The 10,707-nt window shown below is 39.9% G+C and overlaps 1 protein-coding gene across 1 annotated transcript; it reads left to right on the forward strand.

Annotated features, from left to right (window-relative positions):
- Positions 1-4,109: 4,109 nt before the first annotated feature.
- On the forward strand, positions 4,110-9,024 carry LOC144634458 (E3 ubiquitin-protein ligase RNF216-like). The gene has a single exon (XM_078493411.1). The coding sequence runs from the start codon at positions 4,215-4,217 to the stop codon at positions 6,249-6,251; it is 2,037 nt and encodes a 678-aa protein (XP_078349537.1). The 5' UTR covers positions 4,110-4,214; the 3' UTR covers positions 6,252-9,024.
- Positions 9,025-10,707: the final 1,683 nt, after the last annotated feature.

The raw sequence follows: 10,707 nt of genomic DNA on the forward strand, positions 1-10,707 counted from the left end.
TAACTTCATTGCTGGTCATTCTTAGAAAAGTGCGCATTAGCTGTTCTTTATGTGCTCCTTGCGATCATTACATTTTTCAGATGTTAAGATGGCTATGTTTGGTTTATACACTCCCTGTATTCAATACCCTTGTGTTTGAGATTATTGTCCTACGTAGGAAATTTTATGTTGTAATGGAATGGGACCTTCGCATAGAAGGTTTCGAAAACCTGCTATTTTACATTTTAAAATAGCTTTTTTTCTTTTACAATACTTTCGACCTACTGTTAGTTATTAATTTTGTCTAGTAACTCACGCGAGGCTTGCTACAATTTCACAGGCAAAGCCCTCTGATCTGCTGCTGGTCCCAGACAAGGTTGGGGGTGTAAATGGGTTTATCGTTTAGCGTATAACAACGATGTTTTTTTACTATCGTAACCACGTAAATGACAAAATTAGCCCTGACTGACGTATATAAGGAAGTCAACATTTTACCCTATACGGCACTTATAAGAATTTCTAGGTTAAATAATATTTTTGAGATAGGATTGTAAATTTCATTCACCCTGACCCCAACTAGCTTTTGATGAGACCCTGACAAGCTTCGAGTCTACACTTATGCCTGTGCAGATAGATTGTTCTCAGCACGCTATTTTTTCTATTTTTCTTCGGTTGCTGAACGCAGAGAAGAACGGCAAGTTAACTGGACGCCAGCGCAAAACAGGAGGCGCGAGGATTCTCGCGCGCGTTCCATTGCGTTAAAAAATAGAAGGGCTGCGAACAGTCTAGTAATAAATAAATAAATAAATAAATAATAAATAAAGTGTCTTTATTTTGTTTGATAAAATACATATCAAAAGGTACAAGTAAAAAATATTTAAAAAGAGCTAAATACAGGAATAAGAATAAAAATTAAAAATAGTTACAATATTATGACAATTACCGTAGAATTCGGTAAGCGTGGGCTACACTTCGTAAGGGTTGTTGGGTAGGCAAGGGAGGGGAAGGGAGGGGGGAGGACGGCGGCCCGGAAGAGACGAACGTAGGACGCCAAGCTTCCCGCCAGCTGTCTCCGGAGAGGGGGGCACGGGGGGGGGGGGGGGGGGGCACGGATGAGGGCAGGGAGGGCCAACGGGGGGGGGGGGGCTAACCGTTTTCGGTATATTAAAAACTATGTAAAAGCTAAGAATTAACAGCTAAATTATATCTAAAAGCTAGCCTATTACTAGAACTATTCTTAAAACGCTCAGTTTTTAGTTAGAGGCAATGCAATATTTGATGACCGTAACTGATGAGTAGAACAGTGCCACTTTGGTAGTAAATTGTACAGTGGGTGATTTTTGTTTTTACTGATTTTTTCAAAAAGTGTGCGGTCCGCTTTCTCAAGTAGGTCATTAATATTGATTAATTCCGAAATATAACGTCGCTTGTGGCACCTTTTAAGGAAACACTGTACTGCATTAAGGTGCTCACTGGAGGTCCGCGCGCGCCGACACGAGTGGACGGAGGAACTGCGTTCGCCCTCGGAGCCGGAGAGGGCCCGGGGGCGGCAGTGGGGGGGCAGGGGAAGCGGGGGGCGGCGCACCGCGCCGGCCCATCAGGGGACCGGGAAGCGCGGCCGAGTGAGGGGAGGGAGACCACCGGAGGGCGGGGCGAGGACGCGTGAGGGCAGACGAGCGAGAAGACGGCGGAAGCCACCGGACATCCGCGCGGGGAGGGGGCGAGGGCCACTTAAGGTCCGACGCACTTGCACCATACACTAGAAGTCCATATGTTATTTTTGGCAGGACAATTGCTTTGAACAGATGATCAATATCCTTCTGGTTGTATCCTTCTTTTCTTAGGCTTCTGATTACGTATATTAAACACCTATTTGCTTCGTAGAGTTTCGTTTTAACATGCTTATTAGTAAATTTACAATCCGACTGGAAAGTAACACCGAGGATAGTTAAAGTGTCGTGCTGACTGATGTTGTATATTTCGTGGAAAGAATGCTGTTGACCTTTCTTTTTAAGTACTAGTTCTTTGCATTTAGAGGTGTAACACTTCATCTGATTAAGAGTTGTCCAATCCATGAATAATCTAAGAGCATTCTGCGTATTATCTGTACAGTCCTTGCGAATTGTAATTTGTAGAGTGGAATCATCAGCGTACTTATTCAGGTCGATGTTATCCGTGATATCCCCAGTAATTTCAAGGTCGTTTAGAAATAGATTGAAGAGGTATGGACCACTTACGCTACCTGTGTGGTTCCTTTGTTGACATTTTTCCATTCGTACACTACGTCGTTGCACACAACTCGTTGCATTCTTTCTCCTAGGAAGCTAATATACCAGTTAACTATGTACGGATTCAAGGGGGATTTTTTAAGTTTTTCTGCCAGCAGGTTGTGCTTAACGTTGTCAAACGCCTTTGAGAAGTCTACTCGGAAAAGAGCCTGACTGCAGTGTTGGAACGATTGTCCAATGTACAACTTCCACCAGATCGATAAGCAAATTGTGTAGGGCTGAGGTAACTTTCCAAATCGTCAAGGCTATTCATCAATCGTCATAGGCTATTCTCAACTTATTGCTTACTTTGCAAAAAGATACCATCTACAGAGATTAACTGACTGATCTCTTTTTGTGCATTTTACTGACTACCTTATCAGAGGAAATTAGTGCTTTTTTATTTTTTTTTAACGCTTTATGAAATTAACCACCCTGCGAGCAGAGCCCTTTTTATTTTCCAGGAGGTTAAAAGAGGCTCTGCTCGCAGGGTGGAAATTAACGCGAATTTTAAAAAATTGCATTAATTTAAATCGGGTTAATTTCCGCCCCGTTAATTAAGTGGAGCGTTAATTTCCATGACCTTAATTTCCATTATTTTGGCCCCAATTTCTCGATACAGTCCAGAAGTTTTCGACTTTTAGGAAAAGGCATTTTTTTATCGGAGTGGAAATCTACCGGTATCACTGAAACTGTGAAGAGGGTCTCAATGGGGTTAACCGTTAGCCGTTAGGCGTAAAAATTGGAAAATTTTAACCGTTAGCCGTAAAATATGTCAACCGTAAAAAATCGGTTAGTAATTATAAATAAACCAAACTAGTCCACTTCATCGTCCCAGAATGGCCCTGAGACCTAAAATATGTTTTTCAATAATGGAAATTAATTTTTAACTTTTCGAAACAATGAAAATTAATTTTTAACTTCTGTTAACCGTTATGTAAATAAATTAACCGTTAGCCGTAAAAAGCCAAAATTTTAACCGTTAACCGTAAAAGCCACCACCCCATTTGGAGCCTCTTATAACACTTAGGGACGGACCATTATTTTCTTGGAGGTGGGGGGGGGGGGGGGATGAAAAATTTTCCTCTGCAAACTTTTTTTTTTAGTTTATGCACCTCTGCGAACATTTTTTTTCGAAATTCTTACTATTTTTTGTTATACATATCGTTTTTGCAAACAATTTATTTTGTCTTTCCAGGCCCTGCAAACAATTTTTTTCAATATTTTTCACCCCCACCCCCCTCCAAAAAAATAATGGTCCGTCCCTTACCAAGACTTTGATAATAGATTTTTTCGATTGCCCGTTTTGTTGCCCCATTACAGACCAGGACAGACCATGTGATGATACTCTTGAGAATTCTTGCTTTCAAATTTTCAAATAGTCGCGTGTATATGGATGAATAAATTTTATGTGGATAAAAGGAAAATTCTCTAGAGAACATCACGTGGTCTGTAATGGGAAAACAAACCGCCCAAGCGAAGAAGGTCTATTCTGATATAATATGTCTGAAGACAGAATTCAGTTATTGTTCTATTATATACTGACGTCTCAAATAAATTACAAAGAACGTGATACCTCAATTACTCCTAGCCTGCTAACAGTACTTAGACTTTTCTTTGGTTTCTGTAATTATTTGTTTCTTTTTAGCGCCCAGCTCCGTCCCAAGGCCATCCCCTCTCCCCCGGGGACTAGGTTGCCTTCTAAATGGATCGCGGGCTCTTGGGTTTACTGTTGCTCAGCGGACAAACACTTGGAGTATGCCCAGTTGCCTGCTCAAGTTTTCATTCTTCGTACCCAGGGTCTTCGTTCCCTTTGACCAGCGGTCAGGAAACGAGCCTGCGCAGAAGGGACGAAGACTCGAGGTACGAGAATGATTTCGCGCGATTTCGCGCCGATTTTGAAACAAAGTGCTATTCTTGCATGATATTTCACGCTCAAATCTCGAGTATTTATTAGAGTTGAGCGAAATGTCCGTGGATGCGAGGATTTTGGATTCCTTGAGGCCCATATTCCCGCAGCTGAATGACCGCGTTTTGTCCATGTGCATCAGGAATGTGCAAGAAACCGTGGGAAGCGATCCAGCGACGATCATACCGGGATGCATCGATATGCTCTTGAGCGGAACTTACAATGAAGTGAATTTACCAGAGGAAAGAGCACTCCCTTCGACGGCTCCGTTACGAGAAGATGTAGTAAATTTTCCCTTTTTAAACAAAGATGACGATGTGGTTATTGTGGAGAAAGTAAGATTCGGGAACCCGCCTCCGACTGTCATCATTGATGATCCCGGAATTCCTGTTTTATACAACACGCCGTCCATCTTGAATAATTCACCGACGCCATCTCCCCGCTCACAAAACGCTGGGAATACAATTGCAGATCCGAGAAGAAGCTTATCGTTTGGAAGGGAAACACCTCCTTCGGCTGTTACACCACCTTCTTCTTCGACCAACACGGTTAGTCAACAATTACCCAGAGTTGAAGTTCCAACTGTTCCTGTTGAACCTGTGTTAGACCCGATGAAAGAAGCACTGAAAAACCTTCGTTGTTTATTCCCCGACGTGGAAGACAATTATCTTCAGAGTTTGCTCGATAAGTGGTCTCATATCCCTCTGAATGAGGCCGTTAACAATGCTTGTAATGAACTCCTGGAGAACAAAGATTATCCTAAAAAATCATCCATTTTCACACCTACCAAGAGTCCTGGAGAATCCCAGAAAGAAAAGGACTACCTGAAAGACTTTTCTAGTTTAGTTTCAAGAAAATATAGTGAACAGTGCTTACAGTTACTTCAAAATGAATTCAGGATCGTTCCTGTAAAATACATAAGGATAGCTTTGTCCAAGTTTAGAGGTCATTATGCACCAAGCAGGAGGTATTTGCAAGAACAGCTCCGTGTATCTATGGTTTCTAGTGCAACTGCCACATCGACTACCACTTCTGCACCTCAAAACACAAGTGCACTGCCATCAACAGTGGAGAAAACCAACACAACTACTGACCTCGGCTTTGATAAGCCACCTAAAATACGACTCCTTAAATGTGGGCGTTCACCAGTGTTCAAGACTACACCCCTGTCACAACTTGATGTGGAACTTCAGAGGGAGCTTGAATTTGTGAAAAAATATGAGCTGTCTAAAACAGAGGAGAGAGATCGAATACTTGCCTTTACCTTAAATGATGAACAGTACGAAGAAGAAGGACAAAAGATTGAGTGTGGTTGTTGCTATGGAGATGCAGCTTTTGAAGACATGGTTCAATGCCTGGAGGGTCATCTGTTTTGTGCAAATTGTCTGATGAACTATGCAAAGGAGGCCACCTTTGGTCAAGGCAAAGCAACTCTGGTCTGCATGAGTGATGGCTGCGATGGTACATTTCCAATGAGTCAGCTTAGAAAGGCCTTACCCACCAACATCCTGGAAAAATATGAAGACCGTGTGCAAGAAGAATCCTTGTCGCTTGCCCAGATGGAAGATCTTGTGCGATGCCCATCTTGTGATTTTGCTGCAATATTACCACCAGAAGATAAAGTTTTCAAATGTCAGAATTCCTCTTGCGCCAAAGAAACTTGCCGCTACTGCAAAGAGGACTGGTCAGAACATTTTGGTTTAAAATGCAATGAGGTTGAAAAGTCAGCGCAAAAAGATGTCAGGCTCTTGTATGAAGAAAAGATGACGATGGCAAAAATACGAAAGTGCCCCAAGTGTGGATGCGAGTTTACAAAATCGGATGGCTGCAACAAAATGACCTGTCGATGTGGAGCGACAATGTGTTATGTCTGTCGCAAGCCAAATATCGGATACAACCACTTCTGTCAGCACCCTAAGGATCCAGGAAAGCCTTGTGCGAAATGCAAAAGCTGTTCCTTGTGGACTGATCCTTCCGAAGATGACAACCGTGCAGTCAAGGAAATAGAGAAGGAGGCCATGGAAGCCAAGAGGAAGTTTGAAGCAGAAATGGAGGCATCAGGAGACAACCCTGCTAAAAAGGTGAAGACAGGCTGAGAAGTTCAATTTTTATGATCATGTACACATTTGCAAAGCCGTAGACAAAGGCAGAGTTTTTGTTTGGTTGTTTAACATGTAAATGCCAAAAACAAATTGGTCATTGTCCAATCACAACAAAATGCAAATATTCAGTCAAAACACTCCTCTTATTGGTGGCCTTCACAATAACAGATTGAAATTATTAGAAGTGATTGTATAAGGGTTTCAATGGCAAGTTTTTGATGCATACAGCTGTAGAAAGGATAAAAAATATTTAATTATTATTTACATGTACATGTAAAGGGATACAAATAATTTGAGTTTATTATTCCACTATTGCGCAAAATATGCCACGTTATTACACAGTAGAACAGGGCAAAAATACGGGCGGACAAACTTACGGAATACTGGCCCAAACAAAGTGGAAAAATTAGTGGAATAATAAATCCCTTATTCAATGGTTTGACATATAATATGAGCGGACATTTTGTTCATTGCTCGTATTTTTCCTCGCCCCACGGGGCTCCGAAAAAATACTACGCAACTCTGTTAAACCATTGAATAAGGTGTATTTACGGTTAATGAAACTGTCACTTCTTGAAGATAATAATTAAAAATTAGCACGAGTTTTTTATGAGCGAATAGTCAACGAGGCGCAGCCCAATTGACTATCACTCATAGATAACGAGGGCGAGTAGTCTAATTATTTTAGTAGAAACTCTAAAGAACTGCAGTCTAAAACCTACAATTTTATGTACTTTTAAGCCAAAAATCACGAAAAATTCACCCTTTAAAGAGCAACGCGCGCATGATTGTTTTCTATCGGCAATTAGAATATAGCCGCTGTATACGCGCGATGGAATTCTAGCGGGCATTATTTTTAATAGAACATAGCTGAAAACTATAGAAGCCCGGTACCCCGGATGTGCGAATTGTTTGTCGAATTTCGCTGAACGACTTCGTCGACTTCGCATTTATTCTCTTGTTTTGTTGTTTAAATGATGCTTTAAAGCAGCGAGTTTTTATCAGAAACGTTTTACCTGCTTAAATGGAAGTAAGACAGTGTCACAGGAAGCGACAGATGAAGAAAGAATCGTTGAAATTTGTTGTTTTTCTTTGGAGTTGTATACGCCACTATTTTGCCGTGAACTGCCTGAAATTGATTGGAAATTATTTAGCAAAACAAGCCAGACTCTAGAAACGCTTTGAGGTAAGAAACCTTTTTTAGCCACAATCTGAAGACAGAACACTCCACCTTGTTCTTTTTAAATCGAGTAAGAGGCGAATTTGAAAAACTTGCTGCGAAGCGAACGCATGAAAATTTTTCATTTGAATGAAATTGAAGTAGGCTGAACCAAACTTGAATGCGTAAATATTTCAACTAGATTTGTCGGCTTTGTGAGAATCTTTTGCTAGTTGGAGAAAGGACTATATAAATAGGAAATATGAATGAAATGGTATCTTGGTTTATTTATAAAGAAGCCGCGAAAGAAAAGAATAAACTAAACTTTCACTTTTAAATTACCAATGTTGCGTGCGTTTGTAAAATGCCGTGAGCGGCCGCGAGTCTTGTAAGTTCTGTGATCTTTTTAATGCTATATTCTAAACCCACTAGAAGATGGTTTTCCTATGTCCTATAAGAAAATAATGCACTTTTGAGGTCTAGAAAAGCAGCTGAATGCCCTCGCCTGACGGCTCGGGCATCCACTAGCAGCTTTTATAGACCTCAAGCGTGCATTATTTTCTTATAGAACATGGAAAACCATCTTCTAGTAGGTAAATAGAAATCAATGGGAGAACCAATCAGATTCGCGGATTTCCAATAGAACATGACTGAGTTTCTACTAATTATAGTTATTATACAGTCAAAAGAAAGTGGGGATGTATTGAGTTGTATTCTACTATCACAGTGTTGGAAACTAACTTTTGAAGACTCTTATCAGCCATTTGCATAATGTCTTACAAATGCACATGTCTTACATAAGCTTTTCACAGTGTCTTTATTAAAATAGGCATAACGGATTGAAATGTTTGCAAATGATCAGCTGTGCTGTTTGCAGGCAAAATGTACATGGCATGTGCATGTACATGTAAACATACTAATATAAAAAATACATTTTTGTTTGATTGTTTCACAATAATTACTATACGATGTGAACATGATTTCTAGGTACTGCAGTTTACTTGTAATTGGTACTAATGCCAAACCAGCATGTAAAGATGTGCATATCCAATACCCAGGGCTTATCCTTCACTTGCCCATCGGGCAAGCGAAAGTTTTCAGGGTAAATATTTTATGGAAATTAATCATGCTTATAAGGATTTTTTGGGCTAGCGAAAATGACTCTTGGGCTAGTACACTGTACGTCCTGACTTGGAAAAATTCAATTCCTTTGCACCCTACAAACTAACCACCTGACGTTTATTGAAAACTTGCAGAATGTTAATCATTTTGATTTAGACTAAAACAAAGAAGCTGCAACAATGACAAGTTTGAATGTTCTAGAAGGACAAAAAAAACTGAAACTTACGTAGGGAGGGTGGGAGGGCAAATAATGGCAGATCCAACCTAATTAATGCCCGTCTGTCTCAAAGGTCACATGACCTTTATCCGGGTGCTACATGTAGCTACTACTACACTGAAATTTTTTTTACTGCCAATGATGTTATGGTGAAATTACGGTATGATAAATTTTATAATGCTTGCTAGACTTCAAATTTTGTGTATATTGTGATCAATACGTTACTGGTAAGAATTACAAATGTAGAAATACCGTTATTACATGAAATGTTCGCGAGACTTTGATCTCGGAATTTCGCGATGTCTAAAAAACTCTGAGTGAGATTAAGGAGAGACGCGAAAAGTAAGACTCGTCGAACTTTACATACGCTGAATATTAAGTGATTCGCATAATTCCAGTAATGCAATTTAAATGGATGTTGTCGTCAATTGACTCACTTGTGGACATTACCTGTGAACTACATTTTCTTGTTCCTTCATAAAGTGTTTTACATAATTCACAGGCATGTCAAAATATATTAGCAAGTAAATGCTAAGTTGTGTCTATGCGTCTAAAATGCGCAATTTTCAAAGTGACTTCAAGAATACAAAGATGTTTCGCAGTCTAGATGCGTGCCTTAAATTTAAGTGTCGCGAAATATTGTGACCTCAAAATCGCGAAGTTAACGGTTGCGAGAATTTCAATGTAGAAAGGTACATGACATAATTGCATGTAGAATAATTCAACACAGTTCTTGTTTTGGTCTTTCTATTGCCCCATTATAATTATTTTTTTATAAGATTTGGGTCATGTTGGCATTTTGAGCATTACATGTAACTTGATCTGGGTGAAAAGTAAAGTTACATAGACTTTGACTTTTAAAAAGTAATAATTAATGCTTGACATTTATTGACAAATTATGGTGCATGCAACTATAAGAAATTATATTATTGCTGTCAACAGACTTAGTTCGAAATAGACCTTTTGCTACCTACATGTACAATGTACTTGTTATTCTTTTGTGTTCATGCAATTACCCTCCAATCCTCGTTACCATGTTCAAACAACAAAAGATATTATTTTTACCCTGCAGCGAGGCCTGGAGGGCAATTTACATGTACACCAAAGAATAACAAGTAGCTCCAAAAGGTCTGTTCAGAATCATTGTTACACATTGTTACTGATTCCAAGTCATCATAAATCATAGAAATTATTATGTTTAAAGGAAATACTTTATTTTTGAAACAACAAAATTTGAAAATTTGCTTATTGAATTAGGCAATAAAAAGTCTTTATTTTTGTTTCTTTTGGTTGTTGTTTGTCGCTGTTTTTTTTTTAAAAAATCAACTTCAAGGTGAACCTTAATACACACCACAGTCAAACCTTCATAAACTCCACACTTCAAAACAACCACTTTTTTACATGCACAGTGGCCAGGATTTCCTGTCCTGACATGAACTTCTAGCCAGAACCATTTTTCTATTGCGTGGTTCCAGAAATTATCCATACCTCCCCCACAGAAGGGGTTTTTCCTAAGACCCCCCTCACCCCTCTGGAAATTCCAATAATTTATTGAGCTTCATTCATTTTCTTTAAGTTTTTGACCTTTGAGATCCCCCCTCCCCCACCCCCAGGAATTTCCAATCCCTTCTGCTTTGGGGGGGGAGAATGGACATTTTCTGGAACCACACATTGTGGAAACCTGAAATTGATCAGCTCTCTATAGAAAAGCCTTCTAATCCAACTGGCTCAAAGCTCACAACGCTTAGCTCTGATTTCTGTTGCTTGACGCATTATTACAACAACCCCCTTCCACTTTTCCGCCTCCCTGAAAGGCATGCTAGTACATTACAGGTTGCCGTACTCTCCAGCATTCTATCAGTTTGCCCCAACACTGTGTCGATACCCATTTACCCTCCTGGCTGGAGAGGCACTGAGTGTGAAGTGTTTTGCTCAAGGACACAATACAGTGT

The sequence above is a fragment of the Oculina patagonica genome, chromosome 13, assembly GCF_052425735.1.
Source record: "Oculina patagonica isolate OP01 chromosome 13, crgOcupat, whole genome shotgun sequence".
NCBI lineage: Eukaryota > Metazoa > Cnidaria > Anthozoa > Scleractinia > Oculinidae > Oculina > Oculina patagonica.